The following is a 19,972-nucleotide window of genomic DNA, read 5'->3' as shown; positions in this document are numbered from 1 at the left end:
AGCGCAAACAAGCCAATATATTTCTTGTAAAGTGTATAAAAACGAATATGGAAGCTGGACAAATAGGATGCCAAAAACCCACCACTTTCATGTGGTATTGGACAGAAAAGGAGGAACTTTTCTTCTCCTCCATTTGAAAACGTGGACGTTATCATCACGACTGTCTGATTACAATCAATGCAAGTCATCAGAATCAGGTAATACACCAACTTATATTCTAGTCTTCATTAAAGAAAGAAATCTATATGTTAAACATGCATGTATATTCATTAAAACACCTTTAACATGTAAACAAAAACAGCAAAATAAATACTTATAAATTATATACTGTATATATCAATGTATATGTATGTATGTATATATATATATATGAGTGTGTATGTTACTCATCAGTTACTCGGTACTTGAGTAGTTTTTTCACAACATACTTTTTACTTTTACTCAAGTAAATATTTGGGTGACTACTCCTTACTTTTACTTGAGTAATAAATCTCTAAAGTAACAGTACTCTTACATGAGTACAATTTCTGGCTACTCTACTCACCTCTGCACACCAGCGCTGCCAACTCTCCAGAATTTGGCAGGAGACTTCCAGAAATTGCTCGTCTCCGGACATCTTTGACCAGCGTTTTTGAAGAAGTCATATTATGCTAAATCAACTTTTAAAACTTACCGGTACCTGATTTATGTGTTCGGGATCCCCATAAATCCCGAAAATGTGAACTCAAACGATGGACGGATGGCGGAGATATTTATAAAACAATCTTGCCTTTGTAATTCGCCCCGAGGTGTGACTTTTCCTAACATGTAACGTCAGCGGATTTCTCCATACAGTGGAACCTCGATTTACAAACTTAATTGGTTTTGAACAGGGTTCGTAAATCACAAAGTTCGTATAGTGGAGCAAATTTCCAATGAAACAATTTAATATGAATAATGTGTTCCACTCTCGACAAAAGTCCCTATTTTAGTTAAGGATTGTACACTTTGAACTAGGGTTGTACGGTATACCGGTACTAGTATAGAATCGCGGTACTAATTACCGTATTTTCCGCACCATAAGGCGCCCTGGGTTAAAAGCCGCGCCTTCAATGAACGGCATATTTCAAAACTTTGTCCACCTATAAGCCGCCCGGTGTTGTAAGCCGCATCTAACTGCGCTAAAGGAATGTCAAAAAAACAGTCAGATAGGTCAGTCAAACTTTAATAATATATTAAAAACCAGCGTTCTAACAACTCTGTTCATTCCCAAAATGTACGCAAATGTGCAATCACAAACATACGTATATCAACATGGACAGAGCTGCGTGAAAAAAGCCACCCGGCCTCTTCGCGTAAACTTAAACTTACCTTAACCACTCGCTCATCTTTTCTTCATCCATCCCTTCAAGTTAGCTTTTATGATGACGCCGGCTGGAAAGGTCTCTTTTGGCAAGGTCTTCCTTTTGAATATCACCATGGGTGGAAGTTTCTGGCCATTAGCATGGCAAGCTAGAACCACAGTGAAGGATGACTTCTCATTCACTGTGGTGCGAATATTCACCGTACGTGCTCCCGTTGTATCCACAGTGCGGTTCACAGGAATATCAGTTGCTGTGAAATAGTAATCCGTGTGCGGATGGAGAGATTGCGTCTTTTCATGATCCGGATCCCTGACGCTTAGTAGGAGCCATTTTGTGGTCTTTACAGATGTAAACACACAAAGGAAATGAAACGTACGGTATATCCGCGCGCTTTTTCTTCTTCTACGCGGGCGGGTGGTTGCTTACAGTAGAAGAAGAAGCGCTTCCTGTTCTATGGGGGCGGGTGCTTACCTTGGCGGTTGCTTGCGTAGAAGAAGAAGCGCTTCCTGTTCTACCGGGAAAAAAGATGGCGGCTGTTTACCGAAGTTGCGAGATCGAAACTTTATGAAAATGAATCGTAATATTAATCCATATATAAAGCGCACCGGGTTAAAAGCCGCACTGTCAGCTTTTGAGTAAATTTGTGGTTTTTAGGTGCGGCTAATAGTGCGGAAAATACGGTAAAGTTAAAGTACCAATGATTGTCACACACACACGAGGTGTGGCGAAATTATCTGCATTTGACCATTACCCTTGATCATCCCCTGGGAGGTGAGGGGAGCAGTGAGCAGCAGCAGTGGTCGCGCCCGGGAATCATTTTTGGTGATTTAACCCCCAATTCCAATCCTTGATGCTGAGTGCCAAACAGGGAGGTAATGGCTCCCATTTTTATAGTCTTTGGTATGACTCAGCCGGGGTTTGAACTCACAACCTACCGATCTCCTCTGCTGGTTTTACGAGCAGAGGAGCATGTTCAGCAGCGCACAATCACTGAGTACTTACAAGCAGACAGTATGTAGACAGAAAAGGGAGAACTGACGCAATTTGGCTTAAAAACTAAAGGTAAAGTTATAACACTGAAGGGGTGCTTTAAAACATGGCTAGTTAGCTAGCAGCTAACATCCATCCGCAATTGGCAGTGTTTTAGCTACATCTAAATCATTAATCCTGGCCTCCATGGCGACAAATAAAGTATGTTTCTTACAAGTATCATTATCACTGCAGGACGAGGAATAGCTAAACACCGTAGGAGGATACAACAGCTCACCGGCGTCACAATGTAAACAAACGCCATGGGTGGATCTACACCTGACATCCGCTGTAATGATACCAAGTACAAGAGCGTATCTAGTCGATACTACTATGATTACATTGATATTTATTATCGTCACAAAATCTTATTTTCTTTTAAATTCATATTCATTAACTCGGGAAATACGTCCCCGGACACACGAGAACTTAAATTATGTCCAATGTATGATGCTGCTGGATCCGTACCTAAATGTGTGGTATCATCCAAAACTAATGTAAAGTATCCAAACAGAAGAATAAGTGATTATTAAATTTTAACAGAAGTGTAGGTAGAACATGTTGAAACAGAAAATAAACAGATATTAGCAGTAAATGAACAAGTGGATTAATAATCTATTTTTACAGCTTGTCCTTTATAATGTTGACAAAATAATAGGTAGATAAATGACACAATATGTTACTGCATACGTCAGTAAACTAATTAGGAGCCTTTGTTTGTTTACTCACTAATAAAATGCAAGTTATCTAGTATGTTCACTATTTTATTTAAGGACTAAATTGTTCTTTGATTGCAATAAGAAACATATGTTTAATGTACACTAAGATTTTTTGTTAAAATAAAGCCAACAATGCAATTTTTTTGTGGTACCCTTTATTTAGAAAAGTATCGAAATACATTTTGGTACCGGTACCAAAATATTGGTATCGAGACAACCCTACTTTGAACACAATAAGGTGCTACAGCATACAGTACTGTATGTCAAACAAATATAACAAGGAGGTGATAAATTAACTATCCATTAAAAAGTCAAAACAACAACAACGACAAGTTGAACTGTGCTACATGCGCTGCTCTGCCAACACGTCCACACGCAACTAAAGTCCTTTTGATGTCCTCTCAAACAATCCGAAATCACAAAAATCCTTAACTTAAACAACCACATTGCTACAATAATAAAAAAGTAAAATCTATTTCCAGTTCATAAAGCCGATTCTGATTCTCATTAACATCGGCTTGTTCCTCACAAGAAGAGAAACGAGCCGACAGAGGGAGGGAAGGGATCCCGGTTTGTGTCTGAGGTGCCGCTTTGGCGTATTTTTTTCTCCAGAAAAGTCCGTTTTCATCACAATTAAAAACTTGCTGTAGTGGGAAGTCTGCTTCCTCAATCTCTTAAATACGAGCAAGCACAAAATGTTTTCTAATGGAGTGGAGGGTCCACTGTATATGGTAGCGGTTTACCTGGAGCTCTTTGCACAAGTCTGCCAGTCCAACAGTGTAATCAATAAGCTCCTCTTTTTTGTCTATCCTCATGTTGTGTGGCATAATGGCTTGTACGTGCTCATGCATCCTACGCATTTGTAATACAAAGTAGCGTATATTTCAAATGCAGTGACGTGCGGTGAAGTTCATGACTGGTGAGGCACTGACTTCATCACAGTCAGATTTACAAACATATGAACCCTAAAGAGTATCTTATTCACCATTTGATTGGCAGCAGTTAACGGGTTATGTTTAAAAGCTCATACCAGCATTCTTCCCTGCTTGGCACTCAGCATCAAGGGTTGGAATTGGGGGTTAAATCACCAACAATTATTCCCGGGCGCGGCGCCGCTGCTCCCCACTGCTCCCCTCACATCACAGGGGGTGATCAAGGGATGGGTCAAATGCAGAGGACAAATTTCACCACACCTGTGTGTGACAATCATTGGTACTTTAACTTAACTTTAACTTTACACATACAAACTGTAGCACACAAAAAAGCACATTTAATAAAAAAAACGTTATTATGGTCTTACCTTTTACTTATAAGTGCGGGAACAGTGGTGTTCGTGTTGGAGGAGTTGTGAATGAATGAATGAAATCTGAAATCCGTGCTGCAGTCTGCAGGTGTACCTAATGTTGTGTCCCTGCAGTCGTTCACGGCTCCTCCGGCGCGAGCAATGTTGTTGTTTTTGTTAAGTGACTTTATTTTGGGTGGATTCGGTCTTGCACGTGGAGGGTTTGGGTGTGGGCTTTGGTTGGTGTGGCGCTCCCGTCGGGGGGTGCAGTCTGCGGCGGAGGTGCAATAACCAGGAGGCGGGATTACGCAAGCCTCACACAGTGCGTCTTCGCAGCAGTTTTATGATTGCTCAGCACAAGAAATACGTTACACACACATACAGTTGTTGACAAAATACACTATACATTATATACCTCAGCTAACTAAACTATGGAAATGTATAATATAGTTCATATAGCAATACAGTCTCACTGCACAGCAGGCCAGCAGTTAGCCGAGTCCGCAATCCATGTTGAGGCACAATTGAGTGACGTGCCTCAACTGGCTGCTGATCACCGCACCGTCTCTTCTCAGTATTTGAACGGCAAATGTGAAAATTCAGCGATTTTGAATAAAAATAATCTAAAACTGGTGAAGTTAAATGGAAAATAACTTTATAGTATAATCACTGGATACATATAACAATTTAATTTTTTTTTTTTCTTTTTACATTTTTTTTCTTTCCATGATGGCAGGTGAGGCAGGGCCTCACCTGCCTCTAGTGACTGCACGTCACTGTTCAAATGTGTATCTGTCGGAATACTCCATATGGGAGCACTAAAACTGCAACTGGGACAAGTTGCAGTCAAAGTGGAGGCATGTAAACAAGACCACCTACAAAACGGTGCATCCTGAACATAATTTATGCAACATTTTGACCAAAGAACCACCATTACATGATATGTAGACCACAAGGAAGGGTTTTAAATGAAGAAAAACATGATATTATGACCGCTTTAAACAGCAGAGCGCTTCTGTCACACCTTTGATTTGTGTGAATGTGACTTTATGACTATGCATTGTACTGTACATGTAGTTCATACAGTGTGTTCAGGGGTTCTACACTTGATAGCAAACACCAATTGTTGGCAACTGCAACACACACAGAGAGTTAATCGGCCTGTGGTTAGAGATAAGGTAATTGGTAATATCTTTATAGCTTCAATAAAACAATTCATGTTACTGATTACAAGAACATCAATACTGAGGATGAGGAAAATGCATACGTAGTTGTTGTTTTGTATATTTTATGACTACAGAACAATCTAAATTGCAATCTGCTCAGGCGGCTGGTCCACATCCACACCTCATTTTTCAGACATAATCTTTTACGGCAGGGGTGTCAATCTCGTTTTCATTGAGGGCCACATGGCAGTTAATTAAATATACAGTACAGGCCAAATGTTTGGACACACCTTCTCCTCATTCAATCTGTTTTCTTTATTTGCACGACTATTTACATTGTAGATTGTCACACTCTTGGTTGGCATTCTCTCAATGAGCTTCTAGCACACCTGTGAAGTGAAAAGCATTTCAGGTGACTACCTCTGGAAGCTCATCGAGAGAATGCCAAGAGTGTGCAAAACAGTAATCGGAGCAAAGGGTCTATTTTGAAGAAACTAGAATATAAAACATGTTTCAGTTATTTCACCTTTTTTTGTTTAGTACATAACTCCACATGTGTTCATTCATAGTTTTGATGTAACAATCTACAATGTAAATAGTCATGAAAATAAAGAACGCATTGAATGAGAAGGTGTATCCAAAATTTTGACATGTACTGAATATATTTTACGTACACTTAAAAAAAAGATTTGTCAATTTTACATGTTGGGGTTTTTTACAGTATATAAATAGAAATGGGGAAAACAGTACCATTATTTGTACTGTAAAATCTACAGTATTTTACAGTGTATTACCACAAATGGAAAAAGGATACTAAAGTTTTGTTTTTATTTTACGATAAAATTCTGGCGACTGAGCTACCAGTTTTTTACCGTAAAAATATTTTTTACAGTGCACAATTTGATGGATAACTTGCTTTGGAATCATTAGTCAAGCCGATATTTAAGTACTTGTTTTAGTTTTAACAACAGAACTGTTTGGAATTTAATATTAGATCAAGTTTAAAAGGGAATTTTGCCTATCGTTCACAATCTTTATGAGAGACAAGAACACACGTCTTTTTTAAAGAATTTTAAAGACGTTAAAAAACGCTCGCAAGATGTGGCTAATGGAAGTCACCGTTGTAGCCTTCAAAGCCATCTAAAACAACTGCAAAACCCTCCATTAACGTTTTATATGCATGTTGCAAGTATATATATATAATGTAGTAACAGACACCTTCATAACAATATGTATTATGTTTTATATACACACTGCAAGTAAATATGTATATATAATGTAGTAACAGACACCTTCATAACAATATGTAATATGTACAATATACACACTGCAAGTATATATATATAATGTAGTAACACACCTTCATAACAATATGTAATATGTACAATATACACACTGCAAGTATATATATAATGTAGTAACAGACACCTTCATAACAATATGTACAATATACACACTGCAAGTATATATATAATGTAGTAACAGACACCTTCATAACAATATGTAATATGTACAATATACACACTGCAAGTATATATATAATGTAGTAACAGACACCTTCATAACAATATGTAATATGTACAATATACACACTGCAAGTATATTTATAATGTAGTAACAGACACCTTCATAACAATATGTAATATGTACAATATACACACTGCAGGTGTATATATATATAATGTAGTAACACACACCTTCATAACAATATGTACAATATACACACTGCAAGTATATATATAATGTAGTAACAGACACCTTCATAACAATATGTAATATGTACAATATACACACTGCAAGTATACTGTGTATATATAATGTAGTAACAGACACCTTCATAACAATATGTAATATGTACAATATACACACTGCAAGTATATATATAATGTAGTAACAGACACCTTCATAACAATATGTAATATGTACAATATACACACTGCAGGTATATATATAATGTAGTAACACACACCTTCATAACAATATGTAATATGTACAATATACACACTGCAAGTATATATATAATGTAGTAACAGACACCTTCATAACAATATGTACAATATACACACTGCAAGTATATATATAATGTAGTAACAGACACCTTCATAACAATATGTAATATGTACAATATACACACTGCAAGTATATATATAATGTAGTAACAGACACCTTCATAACAATATGTAATATGTACAACATGCACACTGCAAGTATATATATAATGTAGTAACATACACTTTCATAACAATATGTAATATGTACAATATACACACTGCAAGTATATATATAATGTAGTAACAGACACCTTCATAACAATATGTAATATGTACAATATACACGCTGCAAGTATATATATAATGTAGTAACAGACACCTTCATAACAATATGTAATATGTACAACATGCACACTGCAAGTATATATATAATGTAGTAACACACACCTTCATAACAATATGTAATATGTACAATATACACACTGCAAATATATATATATAATGTAGTAACAGACACCTTCATAACAATAAGTAATATGTACAATATTCCTTGTATTTTGGTCATTTTAAGCATTACCGTAACCTATTTCCTCACTGCATTTATTTCCATTCCCATAGCAACGCACTTCGGACTTCCGGCAACAAATGTGTGTTCCTACTTCCGGAAACAAACGATAGGCAAAATTCTCCCCAAAAGTACAGTTCCCCTTTAAAAGATATAAAAATGCTTGCAGTACCGTATTTTCCGGACCATAGGGCGGTGGTTCTTTGGTCAAAATGTTGCATAGATGATGTTTTACAGATCATCTTCAAGCCGCTTTCTGACAGTCGCTTCAGGATGCGCCATTTTATGGGCGGTCTTATTTACGTGGCTCACTTTTGGCAGCGTCTTTTCTACGTCATCTTTGTTGTAGCGGTGTAGCGTGCAAGGACGGGAGTGGAAGAAGTGCCAAAAGATGGAGCTAACTATTTGAATGACATTTACACTTTACTTCAATCAATAACGGAGCAGCATCTCCTCATCCGTGGCTCACTAGTGCAACAACTACACCGGAAATGTGTCCCGTGAAAGACCGTCTGACCGGAACTCTCTAATAACTAAAGTTACTTGGGTGAATAATGTAAACTCACTACACCGGTATGTTTTAGTGCTTTCATGGTGAGTTTACTGACAGATATAAGTTAGAACTTTACACTACTTTATATTAGAAATGGCAACTGCGGAGGATGAATGTCCCATAACAAGAAGATAGAAAAAAAGAATAAGCTTATCGACTACGGACGCGCGCAAATTTTCAGGACTTATTCAGATCCCAAATACAGATCAGCAGGTACCAGAAGGTAAGAAAAGTTGCTTTTGCATAATGTTGCGAAACAAAACACCAGATAATGTCTTACCTTATACACACACCATAATAATACTCCTATGTTGAAGCACAGTACAATCCTTTAAGCAGTGCGGCTTCATAGCTTACCAAAGTCGTACTAAAACATTTTTGATAGATTTTTCAGTGCCGTGTGTAATCTTCTATATTTTCAATGGAACCTATAAAATGTTGGTGTTGTTTTCTTGAGTCATATTGCAGTCTAAACGTATCTCTTATGTGTGACTGCCATCATTTTGCGGTCGAGACGTATCTCTTATGTGTGACTGCCATCTACTGGTTACACTTATCATTTCACCATGTACCAAATAAAATAGCTTCGAGGTCGGTAAGCACAACCAGAATTATTCTGTACATTAGGTGCACCGGGTTATAAGGCGCACTGTCGAGTTTTGAGAAAATGGAAGGATTTTAAGTCCGCCTTATAGTCCGGAAAATATGGTACATGTACTTTTTTTCAGTCAAAATGGAAAGTTGATTTAGAAAGACAAGAAAAGATGGATATTAATTTCAGGCTTTCGCGGGCCACATAAAATGAAGTGGCGGGCCAGATCGGGCCCCCAAGTCTTGAGTTTGACCTGTGCGTTAAGGAGTCATAAAAGCTTTACTATTCAAGTAATATGTTTATGTTCCAAGTGTAAAAAGCAGTGTTATTATAGTAGTATAAAAGTGTCAATGTTGGCATGTAAATGTTTAAAGTCACAGTTTACCATTCTCAACTGTCGTACAAGTGTAAAAAGAAGCGAAGCGTCGTTAAAGCAACCTTGTTATCAAGCGAGGTGAGAGTTGGGGTGAGTTTGTGAACGGTGCGACTTAAAGAAAATGTAGCGTTGGTGCTAACCTTTGTTGTGAGGAGTTCAGTCCACACATGCGTTGAGGCCAAGTGGCGTTTGACGAGTGAAACATTTGTAAAGTCCATTAGCGGACGTCGTGAAGGAAGTTGCAATCAAGCAGACGTAAACTTCAGGGCCTAAAGTTTCCTGTCTGGGCACTATATGTGTTTGCCTCCATGGGAACACAATTGTTCATCGGGGGCCGCTCACCAGACCCTCAGCTGGAAGGTTTGTGCGTCCCGTGTGAGTCGTTAAAGGTGTTGTGTGTTTGTCTTCGCAGCAAACCGGCGTTCCGCTCAACGTGTCCATCCGCCTGCAGCTCAACCTCTACATGAAGAGAGTGTCAGCAATTACGTAGGATCAATTCCCTTACCTCTTGTCTCGCCTTTAGTTGCATTGTTAGCTCCCATTCAGCTTGTGCCTTCAAAGACTTCCTGCTGGCGAGCGTGGCACCTAACGTCCTCATTCCTTTTTCTCCTAGAGAGACTGGGAAGATCGCTGAGACCGTGATGCCAATGATTTGGTTTGAGGAGGTGAGCCACCACAGGAAGGACTTCCTTTCAGAACTTTCATAGAAGTGCACATAACTCTTCAAAGTAGACATTTTAACAGTGTCTTTGTTTCACTTCCTGTCCACAGAGCGGCTTCATCGACGGGCCCATCCTTGACACCTTTCACACCAACCTGGTGGTCCTGCCCGCCGTCATGGAAGTCATGCAGTACGGCTTCATCGTCCTCGGACTCGCCACCATCATCATTGCCGCCTTGGTGCGCCACAGACTCAAGAAGGTAACCGTGTGTGCACGTGTGCTTGCATGTTCCACCTGTATGAGCGTTAAGTCATCCCTATGGGACTTACTAATCCCTTTTAAGTGGACTGGATGTGAGTTCCATGGTCCCACAGTGGTCCCTGCAACATGTCAGTCCTCCACCATAGTTCAATGTGCGCCTGCCATCCTAAACACGACTAGGGCTCTGTCTCAAATGGAATACTTCCATCGGTATCGTGGTACAACATCTACGGTGTACAGTCTAGTGCTTACCCAAATCCAAAATGTTTTCTTTTTAACGGTATATTGCAACCACTTAAGTTAGCCTCTCCCCCCACCACTGATGGTGACTATTGGGGACGGGGTGCAATTCCTGTAGAGCAGTGTTTCTTAAACTTTTCTCATCAAGTACTACCTCAGAAAACACTTGGCTTTCCATTTTGACCAACATTAAAATACAGTAGCGTAGTAGGCCTAAGTGTTCACTCAAAACAAGGCAGGTGTTTCATTTGAAAAGTTTAATATTTTTGTTCCCTGTAACATTACACACAGTTTGAACAGTAACACTGTGTTTGAACATAGGAAAATAATACACTGTACTTCAATAAAACACAGTAGCGTAGTAGGCCTAAGCTTTTACTAAAAACAAGGCAGGTGTTTCATTTGAAAAGTTTAATATTTTTGGTCAGTGTAACATTACACAGTTTGAACAGTAACACTGTGTTTGAACATAGGAAAATAATACACTGTACTTCAATAAAATACAGTAGCGTAGTAGGCCTAAGTTTTTACTAAAAACAAGGCAGGTGTTTCATTTGAAAAGTTTAATATTTTTGGTCAGTGTAACATTACACACAGTTTGAACAGTAACACTGTGTTTGAACATAGGAAAATAATACACTGTACTTCAATAAAATACAGTAGCGTAGTAGGCCGAAGTTTTTACTAAAAACAAGGCAGGTGTTTCATTTGAAAAGTTTAATATTTTTGGTCAGTGTAACATTACACAGTTTGAACAGTAACACTGTGTTTGAACATAGGAAAATAATACACTGTACTTCAATAAAATACAGTAGCGTAGTAGGCCTACGTTTTTACTAAAAACAAGGCAGGTGTTTCATTTGAAAAGTTTAATATTTTTGGTCAGTGTAACATTACACAGTTTGAACAGTAACACTGTGTTTGAACATAGGAAAATAATACACTGTACTTCAATAAAATACAGTAGCGTAGTAGGCCTACGTTTTTACTAAAAACAAGGCAGGTGTTTCATTTGAAAAGTTTAATATTTTTGTTTCCTGTAACATTACACACAGTTTGAACAGTAACACTGTGTTTGAACATAGGAAAATAATACACTGTACTTAAATAAAATACAGTAAAGTAGTAGGCCTAATTGTTCATGAAAAACAAGGCAGGTGTTTCATTTGAAAAGTTTAATATTTTTGGTCAGTGTAACATTACACAGTTTGAACAGTAACACTGTGTTTGAACATAGGAAAATAATACACTGTACTTCAATAAAATACAGTAGCGTAGTAGGCCTAAGTTTTTACTAAAAACAAGGCAGGTGTTTCATTTGAAAAGTTTAATATTTTTGTTCCCTGTAACATTACACACAGTTTGAACAGTAACACTGTGTTTGAACATTGGAAAATAATACACTGTACTTCAATAAAATACAGTAACGTAGTAGGCCTAAGTGTTCATGAAAAACAAGGCAGGTGTTTCATTTGAAAAGTTTAATATTTTTGGTCAGTGTAACATTACACAGTTTGAACAGTAACACTGTGTTTGAGCGTAGGAAAATAATCCACTGTACTTAAATAAAATACAGTAACGTAGTAGGCCTAAGTGTTCACTCAAAACAAGGCAGGTGTTTCATTTGAAAAGTTTAATATTTTTGTTCCCTGTAACATTACACACAGTTTGAACAGTAACACTGTGTTTGAACATAGGAAAATAATACACTGTACTTCAATAAAATACAGTAGCGTAGTAGGCCTACGTTTTTACTAAAAACAAGGCAGGTGTTTCATTTGAAAAGTTTAATATTTTTGTTCCCTGTAACATTACACACAGTTTGAACAGTAACACTGTGTTTGAACATAGGAAAATAATACACTGTACTTCAATAATGAGTCAAATATTTGGCGTACCACGAGATGGAGACCGCGTACTACTAATGGTTTGGGAATCACTGCTGTAGAGTGTACTGCTATTAGCAACACCAGTGTAGTACACATACTGTATGTACTCAAAAGACGATGTGTAAGTATACGAGTGTACCAATTGAGACACATCCAAGCTATGTCATGCTAATGTCAGTGCAATGCTATGCTAACATCATCCCTTGGTACCTCCAACTAACTTATTCATGACAGAGAAAATGTGTTGGACAGGCTAAGTTAAGCTCAGATAAGTGACTCTGAACATTTTTGACCTCAGAGCCCAACCTTTCCACTACAGAAGGGCCCGGGTCCCACTCAAATATGAACACTGATTTAGTCGTCTTACACACACTAGTCTTATTGGGGCGGTATAGCTCAGTTGGTAGAGTGGCCGTGCCAGCAACTTGAGGGTTCCAGGTTCGATCCCTGCTTCCGCCATCCTAGTCACTGCCGTTGTGTCCTTGGGCAAGACACTTTACCCACCTGCTCCCGGTGCCACTGGTTTAAATGTAACTTAGATATTGGCTTTCACTATGTAAAGCGCTTTGAGTCACTAGAGAAAAAGCGCTATATAAATATAATTCACTTCACTACTCTTGATTTTCAATTAATCAATCATCAATCAATGTTTATTTATATAGCCCTAAATCACGAGTGTCTCAAAGGGCTGCATAAGCCACAACGACATCCTTGGTTCAGATCCCACGTCAGGGCAAGGAAAAACTCAACCCAATGGGACAATGAGAAACCTTGGAGAGGACCGCAGATGTGGGGACCCCCCCTAGGGCGACCGGTGCAATGGACGTCGAGTGGATCTCGCATAATATTGTGAGAGTCCAGTCCATAGTGGATCTAACATAATAGTGAGAGTTAAGTTAAGTTAAAGTACCAATGATTGTCACACACACACACTAGGTGTGGCGAAATTATTCTCTGCATTTGACCCATCACCCTTGATCACCCCCTGGGAGGTGAGGGGAGCAGTGGGCAGCAGCGGTGGCCGCGCCCGCGAATCATTTTTGGTGATTTAACCCCCAATTCCAACCCTTGATGCTGAGTGTCAAGCAGGGAGGTAATGAGTCCCGTTTTTATAGTCTTTAGTATGACTCGGCCGGGGTTTGAACTCACAACCTACCGATCTCAGGGCGGACACTCTAACCACTAGTCAAGTCCATAGTGGATCTAACATAATAGTGAGAGTCCAGTCCATAGTGGATCTAACAGAATAGTAAGAGTACAGTCCATAGTGGATCTAACAGAATAGTGAGAGTCCAGTCCATAGTGGATCTAACCGAATAGTGAGAGTCCAGTCCATAGTGGATCTAACCGAATAGTGAGAGTCCAGTCCATAGTGGATCTAACCGAATAGTGAGAGTCCAGTCCATAGTGGATCTAACATAATAGTGAGAGTCCAGTCCATAGTGGATCTAACATAATAGTGAGAGTCCAGTCCATAGTGGATCTAACAGAATAGTGAGAGTCCAGTCCATAGTGGATCTAACATAATAGTGAGAGTCCAGTCCATAGTGGATCTAACCGAATAGTGAGAGTCCAGTCCATAGTGGATCTAACATAATAGTGAGAGTCCAGTCCATAGTGGATCTAACATAACAGTGTGAGAGTCCAGTCCATAGTGGATCTAACATAATAGTGTGAGAGTCCAGTCCATAGTGGATCTAACATAATAGTGTGAGAGTCCAGTTCATAGTGGATCTAACATAATAGTGTGAGAGTCAAGTCCATAGTGGATCTAACATAATAGTGAGAGTCTAGTCCATAGTGGATCTAGCGTAATAGTGTGAGAGTCCAGTCCATAGTGGATCTAACATAATAGTGAGAGTCCAGTCCATAGTGGATCTAACATAATAGTGTGAGAGTCCAGTTCATAGTGGATCTAACATAATAATAGTGTGAGAGTCCAGTCCATAGTGGATCTAACATAATAGTGTGAGAGTCCAGTCCATAGTGGATCTAACATAATAGTGTGAGAGTCCAGTTCATAGTGGATCTAACATAATAGTGTGAGAGTCAAGTCCATAGTGGATCTAACATAATAGTGAGAGTCTAGTCCATAGTGGATCTAGCGTAATAGTGTGAGAGTCCAGTCCATAGTGGATCTAACATAATAGTGAGAGTCCAGTCCATAGTGGATCTAACATAATAGTGTGAGAGTCCAGTTCATAGTGGATCCAACATAATAGTGAGAGTCCAGTCCATAGTGGATCTAACAGAATAGTGAGAGTCCAGTCCATAGTGGATCTAACATAATAGTGAGAGTCCAGTCCATAGTGGATCTAACATAATAGTGAGAGTCCAGTCCATAGTGGATCTAACATAATAGTGAGAGTCCTGTCTATAGTGGATCTAACAGAATAGTGAGAGTCCAGTCCATAGTGGATCTAACCGAATAGTGAGAGTCCAGTCCATAGTGGATCTAACATAATAGTGAGAGTCCAGTCCATAGTGGATCTAACCGAATAGTGAGAGTCCAGTCCATAGTGGGGCCAGCAGGAGACCATCCCGAGCGGAGACAGGTCAGCAGCGCAGAGATGTCCCCAACCGATGCACAGGCGAGTGGTCCACCCCGGGTCCCGACTTTGGCGGCCAGCACTTCATTCGTGGCCACATTTTTAATCACATTGAATAATTATATCTAACCTACTTACAGTTTCCAACTTTGTCAAATGACATGAAACCATGTTTATAACAAAGATTATTATTTATTTAACACATAAACCTTCAGTGTAAGTCAGGCTAATTATGGGGAAAAAGTACTAACCAAGGTGGCGACTTGTCCAGGGTGTACCCCGCCTTCCGCCCGAATGCAGTTGAGATAGGCTCCAGCACCCCTCGCGACCCCAAAAGGGACAAGCGGTAGAAAATGGATGGATGGAAAGTACTAACCGAATATACTGTGTAAGAATAACTGACAAAACATGTATTTACCAACAAATGTGTTGTGCTAAAATAAACTTAATGAATAGGTTTCTTGACTAAACTGTCAATCCAATTAAAGTGCAAATGAAAATACAGCTTCACCACTTTAGTCATATATTTTTGCGCTTAAAAAACTTATCTATGACTTTAGCTCCAGACTTCTTCTGTTGGTTTGAAATTGTCATTACTACAACAAGTGGTGGAAAAGTGTATTACAACTGAGTTCCGCTGTCTGCGGCCCATCCGGACCACAGCTGACAAAGATATTTTTTGGCGGTCCTGTAGGGGGCGCTCACAGCCCAACAATGGTAAGTGAGGCTGTATTTTCTTCAGGAAAACTTTATCTTATTAGGGCCCGCATGGTCCATTGCATAAGGACTCCCACAGGGAGTCCTTATGCAATGGGACATAAGGACCTATTGAATTTCTAAGGTTTTATTATTATTATTATTATACCGGCCGCCTCTTTGAGCTGCAATTTGACCCACTTAACATGCTTCAAAACCCACCATATTTGACGCACACATCAGGGCTAGCGAAAATTGCCTTTTGATAAAAAAACCAAACCCCAAAAATAAAAATTGCGCTCTAGCGCCCCCTAGGGGAAAAAAAACTAGACTGCCTGTAACTCCCACTAGGAAGGTCGGAGAGACATGAAACAAAAACCTCTATGTAGGTCTGACTTACACCTACCTTTCATAATTATATATGCTCGGGCAAAAATCAACAGGAAAATGGCAATTCCCCCTTCAAGACAAAAAAGTACTAAAAACAGTAACTTTTGCCTCTTTGAGCTGTAATTTGACCCCCTTAACACGCTTCAAAACTCACCAAACTGAACGCACACATCAGGACTGGCAAAAATTGTGATCTAATAAAAAAACCTAACCCCAAATTTAAAAATTGCGCTCTAGAGCAATTTTTGAATAAAACGGAGAAAAAACTGCTCCTCGAAAGAAAAAAATGACAAAACTGCCTGTAACTCCCACTGGGAAGGTCGGAGAGACATGAAACAAAAACCTCTCCGTAGGTCTCACTTAGACCTACATTTCATTTTTATTATAATTATTATTGATCCTAAATTACCTATAATTGATTTGTTTTAGCACTCCCTTAATTGTATGTAAATGTATTTTTTCAAACATTTTTTTGATTCCCTTGATGTTAATCTTTGTGATAAACACATGCCTTCATATCATTTGACGAGGTTAATTCTGTTAACCTGCAAGTAGGCTGATATAATTATTGAATACAGTTCAAATCAAGAAAGAGATTACTAACTCAGTGTTAGTTTTTGAGAGGTGGACCCGGGACCCCCTGTAGTGGAAAAAAAAAGTACATAACAGCCCTGTGAGGTTTTTTATTTATTTATTTTTGAACACAATACAATGAGGTTTTTTTTCTTTCTCTTAAGTTATTTACATTTTTTGGTATCAAGTCTCTTCTTTCTAAAAAGTCCACTAAAAATGAAGTTTAAAAGAAAGCAGTCAGGCGATGACGTAATGACAAGTGTCAAAGATCCGTCTATGTTTGTGTTTGTGTGTGCGTGCACACTTGCAGAACAGGGTTTTGGAGATGAGTGCGAGCACCAATGTGCTGCAGGAGTCTGAGGTTTGTAAAGCGCCGAGTTCTGAATGGGGGACACGGTTCTTGATTTGTGACTGAGATCATCTGCTAGTCAGATCAGCCAATACTGATTGAATTGATCGCCACATTCTTTGTCAATCGTCACCTTTTGTCATCCCATGTTTGACGGCTTTATCCAATTAACCAATCAACACGGCTTCAAAATCACCCGCATGGATGCCGGCTAACCGCCTCCCGCTTCCCCCGCCCTGTTTGTGCATCGTTTGCTCATGTTTGAGAGGCTGTGGTCATCTTTTAGGCGTCCTATAAAGAGCCCGCTTGCAACCGGGGCATTCCGGAGAAATGCATGGCGGGTAATTCAGGTGGGTGTCTGCACACACACACCATATATACATGAGTCTAAAGTCGGCTTTGTTCGACGTTATTATACGAGCATCTGTGGTCCGATCGTGTTGCCGTGCGTTCTGACCGACCCAGACATATGCAGGCGCTGTTTTTAATTAGCTGCCGGCCAGCACGCGCTTCCTGTGCTGATGTGGCGGAAATGAAAAGAAGAGGAAATTAAAATGTCGGATGAAGCTACAATGTTTGGAATGTTCCACGTCACTCTTCACTATTACATTTGCTGTGTTATTATTCCTGCCCCTCAATCATTAAAGGAGCCATATGTAATAAATGAATGTCAAGTCATCATTAAATGGCCCTGATATGTCAAAAGGCATTAATAAATCATCTTCTTTTTCAATACCTCTATAACTGATAACAGTAGTTCAGCCGGGATATACTCATTTAAAAAATTAGATTTACAGTCCCGAAATCTTATTGTTTTCATTTCGATGCCCCGCCCTCTACCGTTTGACTAATTAGAAAGTCCGTGAGTGTGTCACATCCAGGTTGCCAGTTACGCACCGCCATCTTGGTCTGGCTACTGCCACTGGTAAAGTTACTAAACATGTCAGACCTTAGTCAGTCTAAAAGGCTTCGTTGGCATTCTCAACTTATTCATGACAAAACCAGGATTTGTAAGCCTTTGAAAGATGGAGACGATTGAAGGCGGAGAAGATATTTTTCATCTAACGCCAAACTTGCTAATTTCCTCCTTGATAGGTAAGTCATGCATTTATGTTTTCTTATTACTTGTAACAAATGGAAATGGACATTTGGTATGTAAACTATATTGTCCAATATAGTCTATGATCTTGTCTAACACAGATAGTATGTTCCTGCAACCAATGCTTAGTGTGATGGTGCTTTGCTCCTAGTGTAATGCTTAGCATGCTAGACACATCCACATATAGGCTAACGGGGGAAATGTATGCCAGTTCGCCTGTATGTCCATGTGTATTCCAACTGATAGTGCAAAATATATTTTGGACAAATAAAAGCTATGTGGATATGGGTAGTGGCAGTGCCTATTTCCTTCTCAATATGCTGACACGCTGAGGAAATGTGTTCCAACATTAGCAGGGCTGTCATCATGGCAATGTGAAAGGTATGGAGACAGACAAATCACATGATAAAATAATTCCTCATTCGTGTTTGCATATTTTGGACTACATGTACCAAGCTATATGGCAATCTGAAACGTTTGAAACAGTAGCCTATAGCATACCTGCCAACTACTCCGGTTTTCCCGTAATTAGTACGGTTTTCATCAACCTATTCCGGGTTACGGTTGCAGTGATAAAAAATACGGTTTTTCATTAATTAAAAAAAATAATTTTTTTTTAAGTTTTATTCACGAAATCGCGTAACAATCACAATCGACACTGCTTCCCGTAACTTCCTATCGAGCCATTCCGAATGCCATGCGCGAGGCTATTTATAGCACCGCTGCCAAGCACGAGGCACCTGTTGCCATTGTTTCCAAACGAGCGAACGATCATGGAATCAGCCGGAGAAAAATCGCAAACGAGTCTTAAACCGAAAAGAAAACTGCAGTCATTCCGTGAAGAATATTCAAAAGCCTATCCGGGAATAATTATCCGTTCCAAAAAGGGTGAAAACTACGCGAATTGCACCTTGTGCAGACAAGATTTTTCGATCGGACACGGAGGAATTAGCGATGTAAAAGACCACGTTGGGACAAAAAAACACAAGTCTAATGCCGTTGCTAAATTTGGATTTTAGCCACAAAAAGGTAATGACACCAATGTTATCTATTGGAATTGTTTAGTACTGTTATACTGTTAAAAGTGTTTATACTATTTATGCTTTCAAGTCCAAGTTGAAGAAATCTTGTTAAATGTTGACAGCATAACTACCAAAATACAGAAGTATGTCCTTAATATTTTTGCAGTGCTATTTCTGTTGAAAAGTTAAAATGATTACATTAGAGATGTGATGTGCCACTTTTCAAGTGTCTGATGGCTTAAATTAATTTTCATTAATTTTTCATATTTTGAATTCTTTTGAAAGGCTTACAAAAAAACTACATTTGAATTGTAATTCCATGCTATTGACAGGACTATTAATTTTAATGAAGTTAGCTTACCATGTTTACAGTATGATCATTGTGATAGAAATGTGAATTTTAGGCACAGAATATTTTTTACAATTGAACAAGGCAGTAAGTAGATTATACAAGCTTGGACAGAAAGTTAATAATGACACCAATTTTTTTTTTTTATGGAATTGTTTAGTACTGTTTTACCATTTGTTTACTGTAAAAAGTGTTTATACTGTTTATACTTTCAATTAACAAATTGAAGTCTTGTGAAAGGTTGACAGGATAACTGGCATTAACTGTCAAAATAATT

At 38.9% G+C, this 19,972-nt stretch overlaps 1 protein-coding gene across 4 annotated transcripts in view; it reads left to right on the top strand.

Moving 5' to 3' along the window:
- scarb1 (scavenger receptor class B, member 1) overlaps positions 1–19,972 on the top strand; it is a 52,107-nt gene that overhangs the window by 30,808 nt on the left and 1,327 nt on the right. For 2 of the 4 annotated variants that reach the window (XM_061927385.2, XM_061927384.2), the window contains exons 9-13: positions 10,029–10,102; positions 10,230–10,281; positions 10,388–10,537; positions 17,187–17,237; positions 17,512–17,575. In XM_061927385.2, the coding sequence (XP_061783369.1) occupies positions 10,029–10,102; positions 10,230–10,281; positions 10,388–10,537; positions 17,187–17,237; positions 17,512–17,575 (391 nt within the window). The remainder of the gene's footprint in view (positions 1–10,028; positions 10,103–10,229; positions 10,282–10,387; positions 10,538–17,186; positions 17,238–17,511; positions 17,576–19,972) is intronic. The other 2 variants (XM_061927387.2, XM_061927386.2) reach the window with 2 other exon arrangements.

This window comes from Nerophis lumbriciformis, linkage group LG32 (assembly GCF_033978685.3).
Source record: "Nerophis lumbriciformis linkage group LG32, RoL_Nlum_v2.1, whole genome shotgun sequence".
Lineage (NCBI taxonomy): Eukaryota > Metazoa > Chordata > Actinopteri > Syngnathiformes > Syngnathidae > Nerophis > Nerophis lumbriciformis.
Note: the sequence above shows the minus strand (reverse complement) of the source record. Positions and strands in the feature narration are given on the sequence as shown.